The sequence below is a fragment of the Lytechinus variegatus genome, chromosome 1 (assembly GCF_018143015.1).
Source record: "Lytechinus variegatus isolate NC3 chromosome 1, Lvar_3.0, whole genome shotgun sequence".
NCBI classification, from domain to species: Eukaryota; Metazoa; Echinodermata; class Echinoidea; order Temnopleuroida; family Toxopneustidae; genus Lytechinus; species Lytechinus variegatus.
The window spans coordinates 18,797,854-18,825,622 of record NC_054740.1 but is presented as its reverse complement, the minus strand read 5'-3'; the positions used below and the strand labels follow the sequence as shown (position 1 = coordinate 18,825,622).

Genomic DNA, 27,769 nt, shown 5'->3' with positions numbered 1-27,769 from the left:
TCCTGGTGGCTGTAGCTGGATTGAATAAAATTTTTCACCTTAGTAGCTGTTAGAAGTTGATAACCTTAAATCAATTGACCTCTCCATGTTCATTACCTGAAATGTTTCTTCTGAGATCGACATTATCACAGGTCCAAAATGGTTCATTTCATCAAAATGTAGTGAAATCATATTCCATCATCTGAAATTAATCGATCACTCTACATTCAGTTCCCAAATGATACAATCCTCCCAAGATCATTGTCATCATAGGTCCACAAAGGTTTATTTCATCAGAATGTAGTGAAGTCGTATTCTATCATCTGAAATTAATCGATCACTCCACATTCAGCTCCTAAATGATATAATCCTCCCAAGATCAATGTCATCATAGGTCCACAAAGTTTTATTCCATCAGAAATTGACAAAGTCATATTCCCTGGTCATCCTTAGGGTAACAGTCAACATTTCTTGATCTCCATCCCACTTAGCTTTACCATTCTTACTATCAACAGGATGGGGAAGATGAAGACCAAGTTTACTGAAAAAGGAATAATGGGGAATCAAAAGTTTTAATTAGAGTATCAGCAGAGCATCCACTAAGCAGTCAATTTTGATTTTATCACTGTGAAAAGTGATCCTACATACATACCACAGGCAGGGGTGTGAGTGGTCACAAATAAAAAGATCTAAAAAAAGCTAAAGAGTGTTGAAAAATTCTGAAATAGAAAGAGCTCCCATATTTTTTTGTACAGAGGAAAACAAAAAATAAGCTGAAATCAAACTGAAAATCAAAACAAAAAATATCAGAAATCAGATAAAAATCTGAACACTGACACCCCTGCACAGGTTGCTGTAAACATTGTATAATATCATATAATATAATACAGTAAATAAATCTGAAAACAAAAAGTAGGTGCAAAAAAAAACAAGCTTGTACTGGAAAAATCGACTGTATACACATACATGGTGGGAAGAAAATTGCTAGAATAATTTCACCTTAAATGTTCTCAACCAATTATTTTTTTAGAAAGTAAATATTTGTACAGGCTTGTTCTCGATCTCAAATTCTCTTACAGTATATACTAAGATTCTTATATATCATAAACCTACTCCCCCCCAAACATAGTATTGGAATCCTTATAAATTCATGTATTAAATGTGAGTGAACTAAAAAATACTTACTGATTTGGTGTCCTGCAATCCAGAAATTTGTCCTTAACATCTAATTCAACTTCTGCATAATTTACTCCTGGTAGTTTTATTTTGACCTTCAATACAAAAAGGGAATCATCTTTTTATTACTCCATCCCACCATCAATTATTGATCTACCAAAATATCTTATTCCAAATAGTGGAGTTTGATGAGTAGCGCTTCAAATTTACAAGTTTCAATTGCAAAATATTACCGATAATCACTGATTTTGACTTACATCTTAATAAACTGCAGTTGAATACTATCAACAAAAATAAGAGAAATGAATAATGATGATAAGTATTTACGTAGCACCATTTATCTATCTAGATTATGATCAAAATGAAGTTCAGAATGCAAGTTAGTTTTTCAAAATCATGTATGGAAGAGGTCAATTGTGGAAAATCAAATTAGTGTAATATTAACAATGAAAAATATAAAAGAAAATATTTTGATAATCTCCATTTATAATGCCTCGCTTCTTCAATCAACATATACATACAAACTGCACTGTAACAGTAGATGCACCTAACCATAATAAAATCATAGTCAACATTGGAGAGTTTCATGAAGCGACTTATCAATGAATTTCACTGAAAAAATTTGCTCTCAGCCAATCAGATGAAAGGATTTCAGTAGCTTATAACAATTGCCAGTTACAATCACTGACTAGTTTGTTTCATGAAATGCTGTTTCTTACCACAAGATCTTCACATGATGAAGTGGCCGGTGTTTTTCTACCCATCTGAAGGAACATATCCTCTGAGGTAACAGCTTGCTTGAAGATGATGTCATATCTATAAATGAATCAAGGAAACAAAATTTTAAATATAATGCAGCTTAAAACTTAGTTTTTAATGTGATATGCCCATGAAAAGAAGTATAATTAATTATGAATGAGTCTGTACAGATTAACAAAAAACATTATGAAGAAGTTCAGCAGCACATATAAACCTGAATTTCTACCTTTTGAATCAGTTTTGAACACCCAATTAAAAAAAATGAAACAGTACCTGGTAAGATTGAAGAACAAATGAAAGCAATTTATGTACAATATATTTTCATGCTCACTCATCTTAAAATAAATCTATTTGAATTGATATGTTAGTATACCAACAACATAGCTTTTCCAAACAAGAAAGAAAAATGATCGCTGATGAGAGGGTAAATGGTCCTAAAGTGATACCTAGACAAGTTGGGAATACTCAAAAAAGGGAGATTACAGAGAGTATTGCTTCAAACAAGGGAAAATGGGGGAAAGGAAAATATATTACAAAGAAAAGCACTAAAGCAGGCAGAACAGAAAAGGGAGATGGGGGGGGGGGGGGCAGGAGAGGGAGAGATGAGATGGTAGCACACACAAAATAAGAAAATTGTATAAATCCAGTATTCTTACTCTGGTTCTGGTCTTGGATCATAGATATCTTCAAACTCTGATCCTTCAGGAACAGCTTCAGCATCCCAGATATCCTTTGTATCACTAGATTTCTTACCTACATCAGCTGAACAATCAAAGAAACAAAGTAATAATATAGCACTTTTGTTACTTGTGGCCCATTCATTTCAACAGAATGTACTAGTCTAATCAATGTTCATGGAAGTATCAATTGCATAATGACATTGTTACATTGATTAAATTGAGTTGTTTTCCAAAATAAATGAAATCAATAGATTGTTGGCTATGCTAGTGAATTCTCATCTGATGATAAAACATTTAATAACATGACAACTATGGAGACCATTTTCTTCAGATGGCACAGAAAATATACTTTTTAAAATTTCTACACTTTAATAACACAGTCATCGCTGATATGATCTAACACTGTGAGGTATGAAATTGCTTAATAGTACTCTGGAATATCTGTAAACTACACATATGTTCCAAGGGAAACCACCAAGTGATACTGCAACACAAATATATTTGAAAATGAAAAATTAATAAAAATAATGTACTCAATATAGCATTACTGCAATTTAATTAGAAAAAAAAATACAAACCCTTCTAATATTCAATACATTTTGAGTGGCCAACGACTGACAAACGAGAATACAGCTAATATTGAATAAAACAATTTGAGGGATTTATCTCACCTTTACTTTGTTGTTGTTTCTTTGGAGGTCCTATTGAACCAGGTCCAATGCAAGCCTTCTGTGTTGAGAGCTGATATGAACGAATAGAAAATTATTGAATTAAAAAACTGAATGAATAAATGAATAAAATAAAGAAATAAATTAAAGAGGGAATGATAAATGATTGAATTAATTATTAAATAAAAAAAATGAATATTGGATAGTCTTTTTTTTCAATAAAGAAATAAAGTGAACATGGGAATTTGCATTCATTTTATACTTCTAAAAGTAAAAAATATTATATTTTACCAGTACAATGAGGCTATCTGCAATACAAAATATTGTATTATATCTAAGGGAAAATTGGAATAGGAACATTAACAATTAAAATGATAGACAAAACAATACAAATAGGATTTTTATATCTTTTTCCCACCTGTTCATCATCACTTTCATCTTCCTTTTCATCTTTCAGTAAGCTTGCCAGAGCAGTAATGTTTGCACCCATGAACTCCATATCCTTGGCCTTGTATAGACTTTGTCAAAGACTCCTGGCTCTCACTGATAACTATTACTGTAAAAGGTAGAAAAATTAGAAAAAAAATCATTATAACATAGCAAATAGAGGGAGGCTCATCAAGCAACAGGCAGTTCTGGAACACAGCAATGCATGGTATACATAATTTGGTAAGTACATGTAGGTACTATGGTGGAGACCATGGAGTTGACTGACTCCTTGTGATTATGAATTATTATTATTATAATCATTATTTTTAATCAAGTTTCAAATTTCATTATTTGTTAAATAATAATTCTCATCTATAAATTCTTCTTCAAAATGGCATTTTGTAACATCGTTAATAGAAGGTACGTCATACGTACATGTAAGCAGTTCAAGGGTCAAACCTATTGTATTTGCGTTGTGTACAAATGGATCGAGGGATCTACACGAGATCGGTCTGGTAAAATACCTCTAATTTTTCACCTTTTTATTACACATTTTATGCACCTTCTTGCGCATTAGGCGTATGAAGGTGTATCGATATGTTAAATCACACAAATTTACATTTCTATCTTCAAAGATGGATTTCCAGCGCTCATGCAGTTTCGCACCGGCCGATTACCAGCATACCTCATCACCAATACTTGTTCCCAAATGTCATGACAAGTCTCTCAGTCACATTTCAAAGTCAATATATCCACCACTTTTCAAAATATTGTAATCGGGAATGGCTATATTTCGGCTTCGATCTGAACATCGTTGATCTACACGTAATCCGTAGTCATCATTTCGCGGATCGCTTGGATTCACCGTGCACCGTAATGTTGATATGAACTGAAGTTAGCAGCCAAATCACGCGAACATAGGTTCGCATGCGGCATGCTGGCAGTTTGTATGCTGGTAATCGGCCGGTGCGAAACTGCATTAGCGCCAGATTTCCTAGGGAAATCCACCTTGACTTTGTTTACAATGTGTCTCTTATGGGAGGGGGTTCAAGGCTTCGTGATCAAATGACAATATTAAAATCATTTAAAAATAGGCAGTGTATACAGCCACACGCGTGTGTCTTTACCATCCAGCCACACGCGTGTGGTTATATCCAGAACACCTATCTGTGGCTACCGCCACACGCCGCCAGTAATAACAGTAAAACGCGTATGTTATTGTAGGTCTGACCGTCTATATCACGATCAAAATAACCTCATTTCTTCATTAAATTCTTACATTCTAAACCACTCTGATTTCTTTAAATCGTTTCATTCTCACCGTCTTCTTTCCTTGTCTTGTTACAAAAGGCCGCCTGTTAAATAGCAAATTTCCACACTTTTTCTACTTGTGTCGATTCTCTACTGGCTATGTGCGCGTACGTGCGACCTACGAAACCCAAACTGTGTATGTCTACTACTGCGCTGCGCTAACGCTGTATGGGTCTGCCACCGCGAAGGAAGCCAGAATCGACACAATTAGAAAAAGAGAATTTGCTGTTAAACAGACGACCGTTTGTAACAAGACAAGAAAAGCAAGGAGAGAAGACGGTGAGAATGAAATTGAAACGATCTAAGGATATCAAAGGGGTTTAGAATGTCAGAATTTAATGAAGAAATGAGGTTATTTTGATCGTGATATAGACGGTCAGACCTACAATAACATACGCGTTTTACTGTTATTACTGGCGGCGTGTGGCGGTAGCCACAGATAGGTGTTCTGGATATAACCACACGCGTGTGGCTGGATGGTAAAGACACACGCGTGTGGCTGTATACACTGCTTAAAAATATGATCACGGACGGAGTCCTCAAGGCTATGCATTCACCATGAATGGCCATGCTCACACTCCTTGACATAGCCCTCGCTCGCCTCGCTATGTACATGTTCACCTCCTTTTGCCACTCGCCAGCTGCCGCTGGCGAGAAGAGCTTCCCCTGGCCCTCGGCTGGCTATACGGCGCCTGGGCCTGGCCAGTGTCAGTTATGCCGTGCCTGGGCCTGGGGCCGGCAGCCTGGGCTGTGTGGTTGGTCGGCTCACTCATTCATTGGACATACTTATTAGTACTGAAACGTATTTCATGGGCTAACGTGAACGTGCCGCTTTCCCAAATATAAAATAAGAAACTGTTACTGAAATCAATATATATTTGGCCTTCTACTCACCCGCATTCGCATCAATCCAACCAACTTCAAAGCCAGAACTGAAGTGAAGCACCAACATAATATCCAATCACTCGTTTGTTGTGTTATGGTAAGCTTAAAATAAGCGCAAGTTTACAATTACGACATATACATTTTGTCCTCACTAAAACATAAAATTCGTCATATCTCTTGATAATTCTATTTATTACATCTGATAAAATATTTTGAGGTTGAACTGATCTTTTTTTAATTGCTTTTTTTATATAATAGCTTAGCCTAAACGCTATAGTTTCAATAAGCTTAATACACCGCCATTGGTGTGCCATAGTCGCTGCTATAACAACCCCAAGCTAGCTAGCTCCGATTGATCGGTGACTCGATCGTTCGCAATACTCGTAATATATCTCTTTTGGGGCTCGCTCTACTATTATGATATACTATGATCGGTTATTACGGATCACAGCTGTTTTCAATTTTGGTCCCTGTTCGTGTTTTTTTAGGTGGCTTGCCTTAAGGGGTGGGAGGTGGAGCGGAGTTACTTCGGCCTATTAAATACTAGGCCCAACAATGATATCAGTTGAACTGATTCTACTTCTTAACATGGGTTTCCATGATTTGTTAAGGTTTGCGTCTTTCCTTTTTTTATGAGCATTTTCAAGGATTTCTGAAGTATACTTCGGAATTAAGAAGCCTATCAGTACCGGCGGAGATGATGATCAACATCTGCCTTGAAGATTGCGACTTGTTTAATTTGATATTCGAGTTTCTCAGATACTAGCCCCCAATATTCTCTCTCCATTTCTGTCTCCCTTTCTTCCATTCTCTCTCAACCTTCTACTCTTCAACTCTTTTTGACTTCCTTTCTAATTCTATTTATTAAATGCACATATAGTAAGGGCCTATATACACCTTGCCATTTTTTACCATGTTTTCATGGACATAATGGACTCAGTAGGGGAAGGCTAACATCAGAACGCATGAAGTTGTTTTTTTTTAATAATAGCTTTTGAAACAATATTGATTTTTTCACAACTCCTGTTGAAAAAAAAGTATTACAAAAACAATTTCCACGATGAAACTAAATTTTCAATCACAACTGTTCACTGCAAGGCCAGGTCAGATTTAATGTCGTTGCATGTCTGTTAAGTTTGCAGGATGAAAATCACAAAATACACTTATAATCTACTATCATAAGAGGAAAGACTGAAATCGACAGTAATGACTATCGATGAACACATATGTTATTTATTGTTACATTACATAAGAAATATTTTTTTCACAACTTTATGAAACATAATATGCTCAGGGCCTATCTATATACTTAATTCCTGGATCTCACATTGTCTGTTTATCGAGATAATCATGTTGTACTGAAACATCATGTTTTCATTAATGTATACGGCAATTATGCATGTTTCCTCGCACTTCGAGTTATTGTTGTTTTATGTAGTGACATGCTTCTTTTTCATTACTACTTAAGTGATTGCCCCCTTGTAAGGTCTGAATATTAAACATTTCCAGTCCGTGCTAATGTTAGCATTCGGGTGGATTGTCCCGGGGAGATACTGTCTGCTATTCATTGATTCCTAAAATCAGTCCTTAAGGGGTCCCTTTTTCTGATCTGAATATCAAAATATCTGAATATAATGAGGTATGAATACTCTTAATGGATTCCTAAAAAAAAATAGTCCTTACAATGTCCCTATTATTTAGTGGTCAATATGTACAAAAATTTCAGCTCGCGCTTCTCGCTCGCGTTGTTTGTTTGGCGAGTCAGGTACTTATCATGATTACAAAATCTGCTTATAATGTCCCTTTTAAGGTCTGATTATAAAAAAAAAAATCAGCAAAGTTTTACATGATAAAATATTCTGAAAGATACAAATTTCCGATTTCTTATCTATTGTCTATAGGTAGAATATACTTCATTCACTATTTCTGTCTAAACATGCACTTACTTTAAATAATTTGATTTACATTATCTTATACACTCTAAAAACAAATCAGTCAAAAATGACTGGTTAATAGGGTCAGCTTGGAGCAGCTGTTATTCTAGTCATATTTGACTATTTTCTAGTCATATTTTACTAGAAAAGAGTTATTTCTGACTAGAATATATGTCAGAAATGTGAATATCAGTGATTGCCATATCAGTTGCTCCCAGCTGACTACTGGTCTAGTCAATTTGACTGATTTGTTTGAAGAGTGTAACATGATCTTAAAACAAAACGAACAATTTATTTCTTCCATTCTTGATAATATATATAATATCCCAAAACATTTTAGAGAAACGTTTATCATGATACTTGGATTCTTCACAAAGCTGTTTTTAAAGCTTCAATTGCGTGTTTCATCAGAATACATTGTCTGGATTGATGAGCCTTAACAAAAATCACATTAAAACACACAATGGTAAATCAGATTTTACAAGTCATTGGTAAGTACATCATGGCAGATAGGTCTTATACAGTCTGATGAAATATCAGATGTATAGATGCTTTTCAAACTTCTTTGGGACAAAACGACCTCGATCTTGTAGTGAAAACTTTTTAGGGGGCTTTTCAAATTTGCATCAGCATCCCCAGTGGAGAAAAAAATGTTCCCAGGACCCTGCATGGTCCTATCACGAGGATGATCAGTGATTCATGACGGTCGATCACCACCTCAATGATTCTAAAATTTCTTCAAAATCCCGGCACACAAAGCAAAAAAAGCAAGAAGACCAACATTAGATGTTGGAAGAACAGCTGAGTTGCCATCATCATTTGAATTTGAATTTGAATTTGAATCATCATCTTTCTCCTCTGTCTCTATAGGACATGTGACATTGACAATGACCTTGACATCAGAGTCACGATAAGGGACGTTGTCTGGACCGTATTTAGCCACCACTGATGAACAACGATTGATTCTGTACTTCCCATCCTGAACTATAAATTATACATGAAAATGAAGAAAAAAGATAATATTAGACGTGCCAATTACATAGAACAGTAACTGAATACGCGACACAACTCTTTTACAACGATTATGATAATTATTTATTAGAGAAATTGAAACGTTCTGATGCCTTTCTCGAAATCATCACTGACCTCACATTTTATTCATTTTCTTCGAGGGGGGCACGGTGCGAGGTATACATTCAAAAGTATACTGGAATTGATCGCTTTAGAGAATATTGATCAATAAACTCTCAATGGTTTTCGAGAAATTGTCATAATATTATCCCTGAAAATTTAAATATATATTATTTAGGATCACTGTTTGGTGTCATTTAATGATGTAAGAAATATGATGTCACATCATTTACGAGAAGTATACTGTCTACTTTTTATGTATTTTAACAAAAACGACTTATTGTCGCAAAGTTATGTGTCATAATGTTCGTGATGGACGGATCGACGACCCTTTAATGAGACTCGCCTTCACCTATGTAGATTAAGGTTAGACGAAAGAGCATTTCGAAACCATTTCAAAATAACAAAATAAATTACTTTGTCCAGAGATGAAGTAAGTTCTATTGGTCTGGAGATCAGTGAATCCACATGTATGTGTTTCTGTAACGATTGACATCTTAGAAGGAAGAGTTCGAGAACTACGGTGTACTGTACCGACGGAGACACGGTAGTCGATCTCGTCGGATGAGTTTGTCCCACTTCCACTTATTGAGTTGGTCTCGAGCAGAGAGCCAGAAATAGCTGTTTGGGACAACAAATGAAAGAAAGAAATTGGGAAGTTGTGGGGATGTTATAAAAGCTTTAGGAGATTATCTTTCATTCGGTCTTAGTTCAGTAAATTCAAACTTATGAATAAAAGATCCAAACTTAGTCCTATAAGGAAAGTTTTTATAAAGACGACGAGGATTTATTTTTAAATATAAGGATCAGATAAAAAAAAGACTATTTAAAAATCATGTTTCATTCATTTTTTATTTTTTATTTTATCTCTTTGCCGTGTGGAATGATATAATAAAGGAACTGATATCTTTGTGGCCAGTTTCCAAAGTCAAAGTTAGACATTATAGCCAAAGGACGAAGGACTATATACATGTACGTACCAGCCCTAGGAAGCGGGGGTGCTGAAGGCTGCGTGTCATTTCACATAGGTAGCACCCCCTGGAATTCTGGTAGGTGTGTAAATTTGGGGAATGTATGTAGAAAGACAAATTGTCAGAATGAAAACGATTTTCAATTTGTATTGAAAACCTTTGTTTTTCTTTTTCCTTTGCTTGTCTAATTTCTTGGGACCAAAGCGACCTTCAATTTGGACGGAAGACCTTTTTTCTTGTCAAATTATCTTCAGCGCCCCCGCAAGATAAAAATGGTTACTGTAAAGACTATAATTAAAACATAAATCAACCCTTTTTTAATTGAAAAAAAAAATCTAACACAAGTCCTTCCCAATTGTGCTCGGTTTTTAACCTCATATATTATTTGTGTCTATCCTCTCATCTTTTTTCTCTTTCCTGTCCGCTTATCCGCCTTCCTACCGCTTATTTATTTACGGCATCAATCACATTTTTCGCGCATTTTATTCTTTCCAGGTCATTCTATATATTTTTTCTCCTTATACACATTGAATCCAGTTTGCTTGAGTCCACGATGGCATGTGTTCTATCTACGTTTAGCAGCACCCATCCATCTTCTCAGGGCATTCTCCCCTTTCTCTTTTCTTTTTTTTTGGGGGGTGGGAAGGGTGGATATATTTTTGGATATATTTTAGGACGGTTTGTTTTGTCCTATACAAACTATATTTTTTTGATATCTTCGTATTTTATATTTTGTAAGTATTATTTCTCATTTATTTTTTTTCTCATTTGATTACATATGTCTGCATTTGTACTCTGTTAATGGTTTTGTTATGTATTTTTGAGGGGCCCACATTGTACAAACATTGCTTTTTAGTGGGTCCCTCCATTTCCATCTTAATTTAATTTCTATTGAAAAATAGTATACTTATTTTAAACCTCCAATGTGTTGCCCAAATCGTGTAAGTTTTTTCACAACATATGTATTATTATTTTTGTTTCTTTGCAATGGATACAAATACTTATTTTTATATATATGGTATACAATTTGTTTTTGTTTGATGGAAGTGAAATAAATAAAATTGAAAATTGAAATTGAAGATAAAATGGTCCCTGGAACAGGCTTATAGGCCTACTTATAGATAGATCATTAGAATATTAATATAGACTATGATATTTTAACCCCCCCACACACACACACAATAATGTCTATCGGTGAAAATATTGAACATAGAAGATGTCGGAGATATGATCGATGCACTTTTAAATATTGAATGTGGACTTATATAGAATGGCAACTTACCCAAGTGCTAGCGTGGTCCCATTTTTTTTGCTTGTTTTATGATGTTTTAAATGATTGCTAATGTAATTTTTTTTACATTCTGGTGGCCTATGCCCACAAGCTAAGCTTCTTAGAAGGTCACCACGTTTCATTTCCATCTATTGTCGTGGGTGTTACTAATGTTCCATAAAAATAATGCATGTATCCTATGTAGTTATTTACTTTTGTTCTATGCTTTTTACTTGTATCGCAATGATTTACTGTTGTTGTTGTTGTTGTTTAATATACGAATTGAAACGAAATGAAGATTCATTCATTCATTCATTTATTCATTAGCATAGGGAACATAATGCAATCAGAGATAACGATGTTAATTTATTAAAAAAAAGAAACGGTGCATGCGGTATAAAGTACGGTATTTTTCATACAGTCAAATCAAAGGGCATTTTTTAGGGGCATTAATCATCACAAGTCGAGCAGTATTTGAAAAAAAAAGAGAGCCACCCCCTGCCCCAGGCGCTTCGTGTGTCATCATCTTTCGTGTAAACATAGAACCTGAAATTATTTATTTCAACTTACCAAAGTCAGAGAGGCATATCTTGGATTCATCAGCTATCTGAATGCATACACAAGCAGTACATATTTTGGATGATAATACCACTGTGGTAATGACCAATGTCATTAGAGAAGAGGGTGACATTGCTGTAATCAAATACAAGAAATAAATAAAAAGATGAATCAGAAAGCAAGATGGTTTAAAATATGATGAAATTGGTCCATCGGTAACATTAATGGCGATAAGTTTGCATGTTGAGAAAAGTCCTTATGATCGTGGATTTGTTCGATTTGTTTTTTCTCCAAACGATATTTTACAAAAAAATAAACAAAAGTTACCAACATCATTATTATGCGTCTGCTTCATAGAGTAAATATTTTTGTAACTCTGACTTTATTATGTCAAATCAAAGTCAATGACAAGATTATTAACTTATTTCAAACGACATAAACACAAGTTGGTTACATAAATAAGGGATGGAAAGGAAACAATAATGTAATAACCTTGATTCATATCCCCTCCCCATCACTTACCCCCCCCCCCTCCCCCAAAAGGGAATGTAGTCCAGGATTGAAGAGGCATAACCTTGTTTTTTATATATACAATATTTTTTGATGGTTTCTTGTCAATTCGAGGGTGCTGATTACGAATCTGGATGATGCCACTCGTGTATTTCCGCAAATTGGGAAAATCCAATATGGCCGCCAAAATATGCAAATTACCCATGAAAATCATAAAATTGTCCGCACATTGGCTGTGAAATACATGAAATTGTGTGGCTGGAGTGAAATACAATCTTAAAAAATAATTTTTGACAAAATATTTATTTCCCTCATATTCAAAATGGCCGCCATAGGCCATTGTATAAACTATCACGTACAATATGAATAGGGAAAACTAATTTTCACAAAAATGAGCACTAAACTGCAAAAATCGCGATGTATGAACGAAGTAATATATGCAAATCATCATTACTAATGAGATATATTTATTATGTCAAATATGGGAACATTGCTGTATTTTAATATCTAAAATAGCCGCCACTGGCCCAAACAGTATTATGTACAATGGCCAAAAAATGACAAGATTGAGCATTAAAATGCATATTATTAAGATAAAGGAGTGGAATACTGACTAAAAACATCATTGTAAATGCATGCCATTTATGTGATAAATGCTGTATTCTGAAATTCAAAATGGCCGCCAAAGACCCTATATTCATCATGTACAATGCGAATGGAGAAACTAATTTTCACACGAGTAAGAAACATAAAATGTATGTAATTGTGATCTATAAGTAAAATATTGTCTGACAACATGTTTTTATAGCAAGACATCATTTCTTTTGTCATGCATGAGATAAATACTGTATTATGAAATTCTAAAGGGCCCTAACAGTATTATCTACAAGGTTTGGTCAATTTTCTATGGGGCCTATCCTGGACTAATGTAGCAATTTATCTAAACAAAGTTAAGTGATTTGGTATATAATGTAGATACTGACAAAACAAGATATACAAATTATACAGTAAATAAGTATACTTCAGCATATTTACTAATTCTATAATTAAGTTATTTAAAGAACTAAATATCAGGCCTATTCAGAAAATTATTATTCTTAATTCACTAATATTTATAAAATGTTTCCTCTAAAATTTTGCAATTATATATTCATTCATAATTATAATGTCCATTCCTATTCAACTCGCCAGAAAAATCAATTTCGTCTTCCCAAATTACGTTTAACCTCTTCATTAATATCTCTTTCCTATACATTGGTATCAAATATTGGAATAATTTACATAAATCAATCCAGGAAAGTACTACTTTATCTAGATTGAAAGAACTCTGTAAAAAACAATTACTTAATGAAATATATAGGATCCTTGTTTGTATATGTGTGAGTGTGTGTCCCTGTGTGGGTGTGTGTATGTGTGTTTGTACGTTGTGTATGTATGTAAGTATTTCTTGATCGATTAATTGTTAATCTATTCTGTTGACATTATTTTTATAATGTATTTTATATATTTTATGTAAAGGGCTAATATTCACAAGCTTCGGCTTCACTTTCGTCCTAACCATCTCATGATATATGTTTTGTAATTGATTTTATATTGTATTTTGGTTTAATAAATGAACTTGAACTTGAAGTGTATTAGAATGAATGTTTACTTCTTCTATTTCTGTGCACAGATTTGGAATCGAGGAGGGGGGGGGTTTAGATATTTATAATAATATAATTCCTAGTGAATTGTTGGCAAGTTGACTACATACATTATATGTACACTATGTAATCTTACCTCCCTTGCTATAATTGTATCTTAACGTGTATGTATACATATTTTATCTTTGAAAATTACCATAATACAAGTTTGGTTTCAATAAAACACACTGTTTCTGTTTCTGTTTATGGTAACTCCCGTAGGAACTCGGCAGGACAGCATTTTGCTGGTAAACGCCAAGCTGGTATATAACCAATTACCTATGAAACGTTTTACGTCTATAGGTTTATCTGTCATAGTGGCTGACGTTATAGACGACAGATATCACTCTCGGGCCTTTTTATCAAAGTGGAGACAATGGCAGAGTTGGGGTTCGAACTCACAACCTTGCGATTATGAGTCCAATGCTTTAACCACTGGATCACACGAACCTATACCACTGGACCACACGACCCTAAAAAGGTATCTCAACTTTGAAGATTTTTTTATTGGATTGATGGCTAATCAATCAATATGATTCCAGACTCCTTTTCATAGTTCAATATCTAACAATAAGCAAGACAAATCACATTGCTGTCAACATAATAATTTGAGTGACTCTGATTTTTCTGGTAAGATAGAGTGGAATGTAAAACATTACTTTAAAACTTATTTTATTCTAAATAGGGCGATATAACTGATTGTCACAAGAATAAACAAAAAAAAATGTTGAATTACAATAGTGTTTCATACTCTTAAAACTCAATAGACCATAAACAGATCGCAGTCTAATTTAGAAAACTGAGAGCAACATGTCTCTCTTCCATAACTGCAGTGCAGTGTTGCTTTATCATAACAGTAACCGTGTTTTTTTTTCTTTTTAAATCAGGATAAAAATGAAGGGATAATACTCACTGATAGGTGAATGATATTACTTAAATTCAAATTTTAACCGTTCCAATTGTGATTACTTGTCCTGCTCGTGCTTCAACAATATATGCACAATACAAAGAAGACGACTATATAATGATGGCACTTTATAGTTCAGGTGAAACAGTGAAACATTGTTCTGTGTGATATCAAACTGATATACTGATATTATAAAACTGATTTTTGTTTAATCATAATCAACATTGACAGAGTTCAAAGTCTATAGACATCTTTCTATTTTATTACAGTGACAAATAAAGAAAGATAATGAGCATTATCATCGTCCCAGTCCCTATCTCTGGTAAATAAGTGTAGGCATATGCAGTGGCGTAAAAAAAATACCCTTTGGAAATATCAGAAATCTGAAGCTGCCAGGGGCTTTGCTCCCTGAACCCCATCCGACGCGGTCCTCGAGCTAAACGAAGAATAAAAAATGGAAAACAGGAAGAAAAGAAAAATCAGAGCAAGATAAAAAAGAGAAAACATGTGAATAAAATAAAGGAGAGGGGAATGAAAGGAAAATAAAAAAATCGGGTCCATAAAAATGAAAATTTTGCTCGTGCTTCGTGCTCGCATGTACAAGAAGATGATCCGCATACATTCGAAATTCCGAAGCTTCGTTATTCCCAACTAGGTTCGTTATTTCGAAGGTTCATCTTTCCGAAGGTCCGTAATTCCGAAAGTTCGTTAGTCCGAAAACGAAGTGAGGTTCATAATTCTGAAGGTTCGTTAATCCGAAAACGAAATGAGGTTCGTAATTCCAAAGGTTCGTTAATCTGAAAACGAAATGAGGTTCGTAATTCATTCGTAATATTTTTTCCGCCCCCGGCCTAACTTTTAATGGCGCCGCCAATGACGATGTTAATGTCCATGGACAATCAAAAGGTGTCATTACTGCTTCTACTTGATATGAGCAGTGCTTTTGACACGACACTTCTAAATCATTTTGCAATCAATGGCAATGTACTTGATTGGATTAAGTTCTATCTTCCAGAGAGAAGGCAGTCAATTGAGATGGATGATACTGTGTCACATGTATTCAAGGTTAGTGCCGCAGGGGTTGTGTCTCGGCCCCTTATTGTTATTATGTTCACAAGTAGAATTCTCACCGGTATCAAAAGGGAGTTTCCAAGTATCAATTCCCACTGCTGTGCAGACGACACACAACTATACTTACCTCTCTCCCAAAATGTACCACGAGATGATAAATCCATTCGAAGAATGTGTGGCATATATCAGAACCTGGATGCTTCAAAATAAGTTAATGCTGAATGATAGAAAACTGAATTATTGGTCATTGGTACCCCCACGTCAGGTTTCAAAATTTGGGAGCTACAGCTTAATAGTTGGCGATTCAGTTACTCCATCAGATATAATGCCAGAAACCTATACGGTGTAGTATTTGATACCCACTTAAGCATGGAATCACAAACCAACAATGTTTGTAGATCCGATCAATAACGTATTCATAAATTCTTTGACCAGGACAGCATGAAAACTATATCATTCATGTTGCTTGCATCATAAGTAAATTGGATTATGGTAATATAGTCAGTTTCGCTATGTAATTTCGCCGGATTTTTTATGGTGACTTTTCAAACATTTAACATTGGTTATGATTTCAAGTTGATACCCCGGCCAGCAAGGCCAAAGTTCATCGACCCTAAGTGACCTATATCCTAATCATGTGACCTGAGGCACATGATAAATTATTAGTAAAGCATTATGACACACTGCAAGGTATGTTGAGTTCGCTTGATTTGGATTACCTAATTTGGACTTTAAATAATCTGAATTATAATCTGGAAAGATGTAGAAAAAGGCAGAAAACATCATGAAAATGATTTTCTTACATGAATAAAGTTGATTATTTTTATACCAATATATTCCTTAACCTCGTAAAACGTGGTTTCGGTGTCAAAATCATGATTCTAGGTTACTCAGAAACCGAGATATTGTCGAAAACCCTGTTTTTGGCGGCCATCTTGAAAAATCCAGGATGGCGGCCATATAGGACACAGTGCAAATGGAAACATTGTTATTCTGAATCCTTATAGGCCTACAATAAACCTTTCCAAAAACATGTATAATTTTCAATTTCTCCAAAAAAATCCGGGGAAATTACATAGCGAAACTGACTAAGTTGTGATTGATCGGATCAATCCCAACTCTTTATAAGCCGGGGCCCAGTTTTAAATTTCAAACCCTGCAGATGTTCGTGTTTTTTTTTTTTTGGGGGGGGACACCTAGGCCTAATACTAGGCCCAACAATGATACCATTTGCAGTGATTCCACTTCTGATCAGGAGTTCCATGAGTTTTTAAGGTTTTCTGGGGTTTTCTGTTCATTTATTCATTGATTTATTTCCATTTCACAATGTTATACTTAATAAACATGACATGTAACAAAGTAAATAATATTACAAGACGTAATAATAATTCCAGGGGTAGTGCATTTTCAAGGAATTCTCGAGGATACTTAATCGGGATTCTATGGGGATTGCATTGCGCTTACCTAATACTCATTCTTAGTTTGACAATGTGGGCGCCTATCCTTGATCGCTCCCTTGTTTGCAAATTTAGGGCTATATATTATGACACAAACAGAAGATTATCATTTTTATGAAAGAACAAAGGCATAATTATTGACTCCCCTCTATAGCGCTTAAAACAAAAATCAACATAGAGAACATTCAACATTTTTAATATCTTTTTAGGCGCTAGGTCGTATTTGGGGAAATTCCAAGAATTGTTTTTCGTGTTCACTTTCAGATGTTTGTTAAAATCCTAACCCCATCCTTCTCTCTTCTCCTTTCTTTCCACTTTCTTTTCTACAACTTTTTATAAGCTTCACTTATTAAATGCACATAGTACACCCTTTCCTTCATTATTATGTTGATGGAGAGAAAAATGTAATAGCAGACACTCCAAAATCAGAAGGCATGATTTTTTTATTCATTTCATTTATTTATTTGAAATTCTCATTATAAAAAAAACATATACACTGTACAATTCAAATAGAAAGAATACATTGTATACAGAATCGATAAAGATGCAAAAAATGGAAATACAGAAACAAGAGAGAAAAGTTATGTAGAGCCAGCATAGGCCAAATCAGAACGCATGAAAAGTTTCTTTTATTCATTTCATTTTATTTATTCAAAATTCTCATTAAAAAACATATGTAACATACACTGTATACAGATAAAGATACAAAAACTAGAAATACATAACCAAGAAATAAAAATTGATAATGATATGTGGAGCCAGCATAGGCCCATGGCCTTTCTAAGGCTGGGCTCCCGAAACCATAATAATAATAATAATAATAATCATAGAAGAGAGAGAGAGAGAGAAGCTACATATCCATCTAAGTATGATTTCCTCGTATTTTTTTTTCAGATTTATTATAGGCATGGCAAAGGTATTTTTTATAACTGCTTTTGAAAGAGGCAAGAGGTGCATGGGCGTCTTTTTATTTCTTTAGGTATTTTGTTTTATAACATAATTCCAGCATATTTTACAGATTTTCTTGAAGAATCAAAAAGTTTAACAAAGGCAAATATAAATCGCTAGGTTGTCTCGTTGTATATGAATGGACATTTTAATTTAAAATTTGTGGTGAATATGGGAGGAATCAACTGGTGCTCAAACATAAACATAAAAGATGCTACTTGTAAATTGCTGATATAAAAAAATGTAAGAACTTACAGAATAGTGGTCCCGAATGTTACTTGGATGGGAGTTATTAATTTCTCGTATGTTCTTTTCTGTAAAATAAATATTTTATTTAAGGTATTTGAGAACAGCTACCCCAAATCATTGTGCAGTAAGATAAATGTAATTTTTTGCATTATGAATGTATAATAAAATTTAACATGGTATGAAATGTCTTATTCTAAATATGACACCAATAGCACAAGATATATTTTGTAGGATTACCGTATAAAACCCATGACAGGTTTTCACCAAGAGTGATTCCATGAAAATTGATGGCAGAAACTTGTAATATGATTTTATCATTCAAATAGATATCACCAAGATTGTCAGAAAGTTTTTTTTTTATGTTTTGAATAGCATGTTGTCTTTGAAGACAGGGGTGGATCCAGGATTTTCCAAAAGGGGAGGGGGGGAAATTTTTTGGAGGAAAATTTTGACAAGCCCCACCAAAAAAGGTTTTCAACCACAAATCAAGGATTTTCGTACTCGAAAAACTTGACAAGCAAAAAAAAAAGGTCTTCAATTTCTAAAGGGGGCTCGGTTTTTCTTCTCAAAGGGGGGGGGGGCACATGGCCCTCGTGCCCTCCCCCCTGGATCCGCGCCTGTGAAGAGTTAACAACCAATTTACTTACAAGAAGCCACACTTCAATAGTAGGTATTTCTACATTTAAGATACTTGAAAATACTTATACCTTACAAAAAGAAACTTGTATCATCCGCAAAAATAATAGGGCATAGTTGGTGACTATGAAATAACAAGGGGTCGAGGAAAGAATAGATTTTGAAACCATTTAATTTATTTTTCCCCACTCCTGTTGAAAAAAAATATCATTACAAGAACAATATTCACTTTGTTTTCCACGATGAAACAAAATGATGTTCTGTTCGCAATTGTCATATTGCATTTTGTTAAAGGACAAGTCCATATACCAACAAAAAGTTGATTTGAATAAATAGAGATACATCCAACAACCATAACATTGAAAATTTCGTCAAAATCGGATGTCAAAAAAAAGTTAGGACATTTTTAACTTTTTTTGCTTAATTTCACGTAACAGTTACATCCTGGTCGGTATGCAAACGAAGATACTGATGATGTTATCCACTCACTATTTCTTTTGTATTTTATTATATGAAATATAAACTATTCTAATTTTTTCCTCATTGTCAAGTGAAAAAGTGAATAAATTTCTTCCAGCATGTACATGTGGAATTAGCACTATTTAAATGATATATGGTTCAGTCAAGTCGGCCCTTTTCATCAAATCTGTAAAAAAAAGTATTTTCATTTCAAACAATAAAAAAAAGAAATAGTGAGTGAGGGACATCGACTGTCTAATTTGCATTTCGCTGAGTTGTGCATATAACTGTTTTGTGAAAAGTAAGCAAAATTTGAAATGTCATAACTTTCTTATTTTACGTCCGATTTTGATGACATTTTCAGCATTATACTAGTTTGATTTTTTCCCTATTTATTCAAAGCAAAAATTTTATGGGGTGGACTTGCCCTTTAAGTTTGTAGGATTAAAATAACCAAATACGCTTATAATCAATTTCATGAATCGTGTACTACCACCAGAGGAAATATACAATCGATGGACATTCAATCATGCCTACAGCATTGTGGATATTAAGTAAAGTAAGTAAAGTTTCACACAATAATAACATTCTGAAAAAGATACAAATTTCCATTTTTTAAGGCAAAATATTATTAATTTCCCTATTTTTCTCTAAACATGCACTTACGGACTTACCTTTTTATTCATTTGATCTTAAAACAAAAGAAACTATTTATTTCTTTCATTCTTGATTATATACTTTATATCCCAAAACATTTCGGGTGGGGGCAAGAGAGATAAACATTTATCAGATTACTTGATCTTCTCAACTTGTTTTTAATGAATCATCGCCTGCATGTTTCATCGGAATACGTTGTTTTGCAATAGATAGGCCTTTACAAGATCGCATTTACTCGAATTAAACACTCACTGGATATGGTAAAGTAGATTTCAGTACAAGTCATTGGTAAATACATCATAACAGCCAGAATGTATGTGCTACGTAGCACGGTAAATATCAATCGTGTTCGATATTGTGATGACTCGGAAGTAATAGAGGGGCACAGATCTCTCCTCTATCGGGAGACCCGGGGTGGGGTATCCATTAATTACTCTCTGATTCGGCAAGGAGATGAAACTATTCTGATTAAAAAAAACCTACAGATATGGATATTTTGACAGGGTAGACAAGACGACCTATATATCTAATTATACCCCCCTCACCGGACTGACTATATATATCCTGTGAAACACCCATGGGATCGTAACACCTTAAAATGAATAAATTATTTACAATCTTTGTAGTCCTATCATGAGGACGACTGATTCAATCACCACCTTAATAATTCTAGAATTTCATCAAAATCCCGGCAAACAAAACAAAAAAAGCAAGAAGTCCAAAATTAGATGTTGGAAGAACAGCCGAGTTGTCACCGTCACGTTCTTCCTTCTCTTCATTCCTCTCCTCCTCTTCCTCCTCCTCCTCCTCCTCCACCTCTTCCTGATCATGCTCCTGCTCCTGCTCTTCCTCCTCCTCCTCTATGGGACATGTGACATTGACATTGACCTTGACCACAGAGTAACGATAGGGGACGTTGTCTGGACCGTATTTAGCCACCACTGATGAACAACGATTGATTCTGTACTTCCCATCCTGAACTATAAATCATTCATGATTTTAAAGAAGAAGCATAATATATTAGTCGTGCCAATTACATATAGAACAATAATTAAATACGCTACACAACTATTGCAGCGATTGTGATAATGATTTATGAGAAAAACGAAAACGTTGATTAATACACATCTGATGCCTTCCTCGAAATTATAATGGTCCTACCGTTTTATTCGTTTTCTTCCGAGGTATAGGGGGTGCGGGGCATCTTTTCAAAAGTATGGAATGGATGTGACTGTGACCTCTTTACGGGATATTGATTTAAAATTGTAAACTCTCAATGGTTTTCGAGAAATTTTCTCTAAAATATTTGGAATTATTTAGGCTTTCTATATACGTTACTGTTTAATGTCAATGATGTAGAGAATTTGACATCACATTATGGATGTATATGATTTCGAATAATGTATTCAAACAATAGCTTGATTTTCCTTCTGAATTGTCCTTGGAATCGAATCAATTTTACGTCAATGTGGGACTGCCAAGGGGAATTCGGAAGGGTGATTAGAAAATATATGATTTCAACGATAGCTTTAATTTCCAGGATTTTCTTTTAAGTTGTTGAGTTGAGTATATGAGAAGACCAAAAATAAGTAAGGATTAGATAAGGGACGATAAATGATATTGTCTGGATCTTGATTCACTCTGTCATTGTGTATGCGATATAAACTTTGGCAATGAAGCTTAATCAAAATCATAACATCATTCCATATTGTAGATTAAGTTTAGACAAAATTAGACATTCGAAACCCTTTCAAAATATCAAATTAAATTACTTTGTCCAGCAATGAAGTAAGTTCTATTGGTCTGGAGGTCAGTGAATCCACATGTATGCGTTGCTGTAACGATGGTCATCTCAGAAGGAAGAGTTCGAGAACTACGATGTACCGTACCGACGGAGACACGGTAGTCGATCAAGTCGTCGCGGGATGAATTCATTCCACTTATCGAGTTCGTCTCTAGCAGGGAACCAGAGATAGCTGTATATTTGTGAAGAAATATTTGGAAGTTATACCAGCATTAAAACAATGAAGATTATCATTCATTCGGGCTGAGTACAATAAATACAAGGTGATGAATAACAAATCCGAACTTATGCATATTAATGAAGTTAATTAATGAAGCATATTAATGAAGTTATGCATATTAATGAAGTGAATTAATGAAAACCTACTTCGTAGGTTTTCGTCAAAATAGGGTTTGGATGTTTTTATTAATAATATTCCATTGATCAAAAGCTGTTTTACTCATTTTTCTTTTTTTTTTGGGGGGGGCTGTGTGAATGATAAACACGCTTATGGGGAATTGTTTTGAAAATCATTTATTAAATAAAATGATAATCATAGCGAGTTTCCAAATTCAAAGTTGGATATGGTCTATATAGCTATAAGATGACTGACTTATTATCATAATTATAGATCGTTAGAATATAACTAATAATTGTGATATTTTAAACACCCCGCACACACCCACACACACACACACACAATGATAATTAACCGTGTAAATATGGAACATATATGGGAAGATGTCAGAGATATATGGACAACTTTTAAATTTGAATACATATGGACTTACATAATTATAGAAAGTTTTCTTACCCGATCGCTATATTGGTCCCTATTGGAATAGGGATCTAATCAGAGATAACGACGTCAATTTATCAAAAAGAAAAAGATTATTCGGTAAAAATACGATATTTCCCATAAAAGCAAGTCAAAATGGACTTTGGAAACGAAAAGGGGCACTCAGACTCATCACATGTTGAGCGACAAAAAAAGCCATCTTCCCCCGCCTCCAAGGCTCCTTTTGTGGCATCATCTTTCGTGTAATAGAAGCTGAAATTAATTTAAACAATAAATATATATATCTACTTCGTTTATTTCAACTTACCAAAGTCAGAGAGGCATATCTTGGATTCATCAGCTATCTGAATGCATTTACAAGCAGTACACACTTTGGATGATAGGACCAATAGTGTGGTAATGACCAATGTCATTACAGGAAAAGGTGACATTGCTGTTATACATGTACAAGAATCAGAAAGGAAATTGTTTAAAATATGAAATAGGTCCATCTGTAACACTGATGGCGACAGGTTTGCATGTTGAGAAAAGTCCTTATCATCATGAATTTGTTCGATTTGTTTTTCTCTAAACTATTCAATTATTAAAATAAAATAATGCTAGCAACCTCATTATATGTGTCTGCTTCATTATACAGTGAATATTATGTTTTTATTATAACAAATTGAAGTCAATTACAAAACTTGTAAATGATTATTAACTGATTGCAAATTACCTAAACACAAGTTAATTGGTTACACACACAAAAAAATAAATGTAAAAGAATCAACAATAGAATAATATATCCCCTTTCCGAGCAACTTATCTCTCTTCTATAACTACAGTGCATTATTCACATTAACTGTGTGTTTTTTCTCGAAAATTAGCATAAAAATGAAGTGATAGTACTCACTGATTGGTGAATGATGTTACTGAAACCTGCCAGTAATGAAGTTATATTCTAACCGTTCCAATTGTGATTACTTATCCTGCTCGTGCTTCAACAATATACAAGACACTTCCTGTGAAAGAATGAACCATTGCTCTGTGTGATATAAAACTGGTATACATATTTTATGATCATGAGCATTGACAAAGTTCAAAGTCTACTATTGTATAGCAATTTCATAATAAAAAGCGACACATTTATGAAGAAAGATAATAAGCCTTATATACCACTTGTGAAAACAAGTATTTCTCTTTCGAATGATAAACAATTATGTACAGTATTGAACAAATGGATGAGAACACAATGTATGAGTCATGGTTTCGGAAAGCTAAGCAAAAAAAGGGGGGTGAGCGAGATTATAAAACACTTTTTTTGGGGGTGGGTCTTAGTCTTCCATATACACTGTTAGAATAATTTAAACAACGCTGTTTACTATGTAAATAGCACAGTAGTTGTTTACACACTTTGAAACAATAATTGTTTGAAATCTTAAACTACAATGTTTAATAAATATTATCAAACTATCATTTATTTAAGCATGGTTGTTTAAGATTTTAAACACTAACCCTGTTTGACCTGTTTAATCAACTACTGTGCGATTCACATAGTAAACAGCAATATTTAAATAATTTTTAACAGTGTAGGCTTATATGGCTGACTGAAAGGATCATTCAAAACATCATTTCACTAAATAACCAAACACTCATAGAACATAGAAGTTGCAATATGTTAAACAGTCCTTATCCGTGATAGAAATAAGCGAGGATGGGTAGATGCTCCCCTTGATATTATAACGTAATCACTGTCTACCACCCCCCCCCCTAAAAAAAAAAGATGCCGTGATCATTTTATGGAGGCATGACCTATAACAATCATAAATGCAAAGCTGTGAAAGCGCCAACACTCCACATGCCTTTGCAAATATTCCTGAAGCATATTTCAATGGGTCCTCTCCCCATAAAATCTATATTGGTATAAAATTATGCTAAGTGCTCTCTCTTTTTTTTTAATAAGAATATGAATAGGGGGGGGGACAAATTCGTCCGCCAAAAATTTGACAAGCAAAAAAAAGTCTTCAACCACAAATACAGGATTTCGTAACAGAAAAAAAAATGAAAAGCAAAAAAAAAGTCTTCAAGCTCGTCTGGGGAGGCAGGGATACGTCCCTTGCATGGGTTGTGACTCGTCGGGGGGGGGGCAGACTACCCCCCTGCCCCCCCCCGTAGGTACGCTAGTGACGACCATCAGTGGCGTGCAGATGGGGTGAGGCTTGGGGGCGCGAGCCTCCCCCCCAAAAATAATATATATATATATATATACATATATATATATATACTACACGACCAGGAAAAACAAGAGAAAACGAAATAAAAGGAAAAAGTGAAAGGTGAAATGATATGATTTTTTTATATATTTTGTCAAAATCTATTTTAAAAATTTGGAAATTGTGGTGAATTTTTTATTTTTTTTGCTCGCTCGCAACTGTGTATAGAATTGGCCAGATACGCCATACTTCATACCCCCAATTTCTTTTTGCTCATAAGCCATTGATGGCCATATTCAGAAATGTAAAATTAGTTTTAAATATATAGGGGATAGCGAGGCTTTAGTCCTATAGCGTTGCAGTAATTTGATGACTTGATATGGGATGCAAAGCACATTAAACATATCAAACACAAATAACAACGTAGTACGATCTTCTAAACAATACAACCATCAGGTTTCCGATGCAGAGATTCGCATCAAGCATCATATTATCATGCATATGTCAAAAATACCACATAATTATTTTGTATGTTAAAAATAAGAACATTTTGCTCACTCGAGACTTTTTCAAACATAAAATTTTCCCATGCGCCATACAGGGCCCTTGGGGTGCTGAAGTAAATTTGACAAGCAAAAAAAAAAGAGTTTTCACTCCAGAAAGGAGGGGGTTTTTGTGTCACAAGAAATAAAAAAAAAAGGAGTTTCACTAAAAAAAATGCAGGTCGTTTTGGTTCCAAGAAATAATTTGACAACCCCCCCAAAAAAAAAAAACAAAAGGGTTTTAACAAAAAAAGTTGGTCATTTTTAATACATTTCTCCAATTTGACAGGCCTAACAGAATTCCAGGGGGTGCTGCCTTTGAAAAAAATCAAGCAGCAGCCCTGGGAAAATCCATGTTCTTTACCACCCCCAGTTCCCCTGCTTCCCGAGGGGCCATATGGCGCCATATCTGTTTGTTCTTTACCACCCCAGCTCCCCTGCCTCCCGGGACCATGGCGCCATATCTGTTTGTTTGTTTCTGTTTTGACTGGACAGGCTGGTAAACGCCAAGCTGGTATAGAACCAATTACCTGCATGGGAAACATTTTATGTCAGGCTAATTTTCATTTTCACATGAAATATGAAATATCGTGCCCCATCATTTTTTTTAATCGTGCCACTTTATCATGTTCCTACATACCCACCGCACCCACATCAACCTTGAATGGGTCTAACGATAATGATCGTGACCCAGGCTTAGGCAATCCGTTAGCCACCCTGAATAGTGAAACTTTAATTTTAAACTTTTATCCTTATCACTTTATTGAATGAATAGCAACGGATCTGGAGAAAAAAACAATCTTAAAGTAAAATCATTTCATATATAGTACATTAACACAATGAAAGAGAGACACTATCGGAACATATCCAATTAGCCATCTAAAGCGTGGCAGATTAACATAATAATATACATAGACTAAACAGTAAGATTAATGGAAAATAGATTAGAATAGGCCTATTAGATTAATCGTTCTTAAAGGTCAAGTCCACCCCCAGAAAAATTTTGCTTTATAAAAAGAGAAAAATCAAACCAGCATAAATGCTGAAAATTTCATCAAAATCGGATGTAAAATGAGAAAGTTATATGACATTTTAGAGTTTCACTTATTTTTTACAAAATAGTTATCATGCACAACTCAGTGACATGCAAATTACACGGTCGATGACGTCCCTCACTTACTATTTCTTTTGTTTTTTATTCTTTAAATTATACATTATTTCATTTTTTTTTTACAAATTTGACAGTAAGGTCCAACTTAACTGAGCCATATAACATTAAACAATGCTAATTCCATCATGTTCAGGGAGGAATTAATTGTTGTTTCACTTCAAAGTGAGGAGAAAACTAGAATATTTCATTTTTCATATACTGAAATACAAAAGAAATAGTGAGTGGATGACGTCATAGCTAGTCTCCTCATTTGCATACCGACTAGGGGAGCGTTTCATGAAAGGACTTGTCAGACGTTTTATGCGACAAGTCCTGTTTTATCCGACAGTTACTATAGCAACAGTGCTTCTCAACCAATCAGAATCCAGGAAAGTTGTCAGATCTGACAACTTGTCGGACAAAAATATTGATGAAACGCCCCCCAGGATGTGAATATAAGCGAAATTTTAAAATATCATAACTTTCTCATTTTACATCCCCGGCGATTTTGATGAAGTGTTATAGGCCTATTTGGTGGATTTTTCTCATTTTATTCAAATAAACTTTTTGTTAGGCCATGAACTTGTCCCTGAAGACTAGACTGAAAAACCTACCCGGTATCAGTAACAAAGCCTGTAATTTCCTTGTAATTTGTTAGATTATCCTCCTTCGGTATTTTGCTTTTCTACAATTATTATTCTATCCAACACTACCGGTACTTAATTTGTATCGAGAGCTCAGAAACAATGCGGCTTTATCATGTTGAATATAAAATAAACAAACCGAAGTCAGTAGAATCCCATCAAATCGCAACAATTTATTTCATGAAATTACAGAATAATATTCAAAACATTTTCTGTTATGGCCTAACGTTACCCGGGGGTAACGTTATAGGCCTAGAGTAAAATATAAAAACAAAATTGATGCTGAGTATGATACTAGTACGTATATATGCGCGCGCAGGATTGATGTCACA

The 27,769-nt window shown here is 34.4% G+C and overlaps 3 protein-coding genes across 4 annotated transcripts; all 3 read right to left on the bottom strand.

The window, feature by feature from the left end:
* On the bottom strand, positions 1-6,003 carry LOC121408229 (dynein assembly factor 6, axonemal-like). Of its 2 annotated transcripts, none has more exons than XM_041599625.1 (7): positions 5,897-6,003; positions 3,681-3,818; positions 3,266-3,335; positions 2,571-2,676; positions 1,875-1,971; positions 1,165-1,250; positions 1-520 (listed from the first exon to the last, which is right to left on the bottom strand). In XM_041599625.1, exons 2-7 carry the CDS (start codon positions 3,759-3,761, stop codon positions 394-396), a joined length of 567 nt encoding a protein of 188 aa, XP_041455559.1. In that variant the 5' UTR covers positions 3,762-3,818; positions 5,897-6,003; the 3' UTR covers positions 1-393. The 2 variants fall into 2 exon arrangements, with proteins under 2 accessions (XP_041455559.1, XP_041455567.1); XM_041599633.1 differs by having other exon boundaries at positions 3,681-3,812; positions 5,897-5,993.
* Positions 6,004-8,432: 2,429 nt separating this feature from the next.
* On the bottom strand, positions 8,433-15,028 carry LOC121406157. Its single transcript, XM_041597179.1, has 4 exons — positions 14,857-15,028; positions 11,764-11,886; positions 9,370-9,573; positions 8,433-8,805 (listed from the first exon to the last, which is right to left on the bottom strand). Exons 2-4 carry the CDS (start codon positions 11,882-11,884, stop codon positions 8,549-8,551), a joined length of 582 nt encoding a protein of 193 aa, XP_041453113.1. The 5' UTR covers positions 11,885-11,886; positions 14,857-15,028; the 3' UTR covers positions 8,433-8,548.
* A 5,037-nt stretch (positions 15,029-20,065) lies between these two features.
* LOC121406147 (histone chaperone ASF1-like) lies at positions 20,066-23,925 on the bottom strand. Its single transcript, XM_041597167.1, has 4 exons — positions 23,802-23,925; positions 23,217-23,342; positions 22,100-22,303; positions 20,066-21,307 (listed from the first exon to the last, which is right to left on the bottom strand). Exons 2-4 carry the CDS (start codon positions 23,338-23,340, stop codon positions 20,997-20,999), a joined length of 639 nt encoding a protein of 212 aa, XP_041453101.1. The 5' UTR covers positions 23,341-23,342; positions 23,802-23,925; the 3' UTR covers positions 20,066-20,996.
* Positions 23,926-27,769: the final 3,844 nt, after the last annotated feature.

Excerpts from the sequence above, each read along its gene's own strand:
- LOC121408229 (XM_041599625.1), bottom strand. The coding sequence starts at position 3,761 with ATGGAGTTCATGGGTGCAAACATTACTGCTCTGGCAAGCTTACTGAAA. Across the intron at positions 3,336-3,680 it reads ATGAAAGTGATGATGAACAG|CTCTCAACACAGAAGGCTTG; the intron begins GTGGGAAAAAGA and ends CGTTCATATCAG. Across the intron at positions 1,251-1,874 it reads CATCATGTGAAGATCTTGTG|GTCAAAATAAAACTACCAGG; the intron begins GTAAGAAACAGC and ends TTTGTATTGAAG.
- LOC121406147 (XM_041597167.1), bottom strand. The coding sequence starts at position 23,340 with ATGTCACCTTTTCCTGTAATGACATTGGTCATTACCACACTATTGGTC. Across the intron at positions 22,304-23,216 it reads GATATGCCTCTCTGACTTTG|CTATCTCTGGTTCCCTGCTA; the intron begins GTAAGTTGAAAT and ends ACAAATATACAG. Across the intron at positions 21,308-22,099 it reads TTACTTCATTGCTGGACAAA|TTCAGGATGGGAAGTACAGA; the intron begins GTAATTTAATTT and ends AATGATTTATAG.
- LOC121406157 (XM_041597179.1), bottom strand. The coding sequence starts at position 11,884 with ATGTCACCCTCTTCTCTAATGACATTGGTCATTACCACAGTGGTATTA. Across the intron at positions 9,574-11,763 it reads GATATGCCTCTCTGACTTTG|CTATTTCTGGCTCTCTGCTC; the intron begins GTAAGTTGAAAT and ends TGTCCCAAACAG. Across the intron at positions 8,806-9,369 it reads TTACTTCATCTCTGGACAAA|TTCAGGATGGGAAGTACAGA; the intron begins GTAATTTATTTT and ends TATAATTTATAG.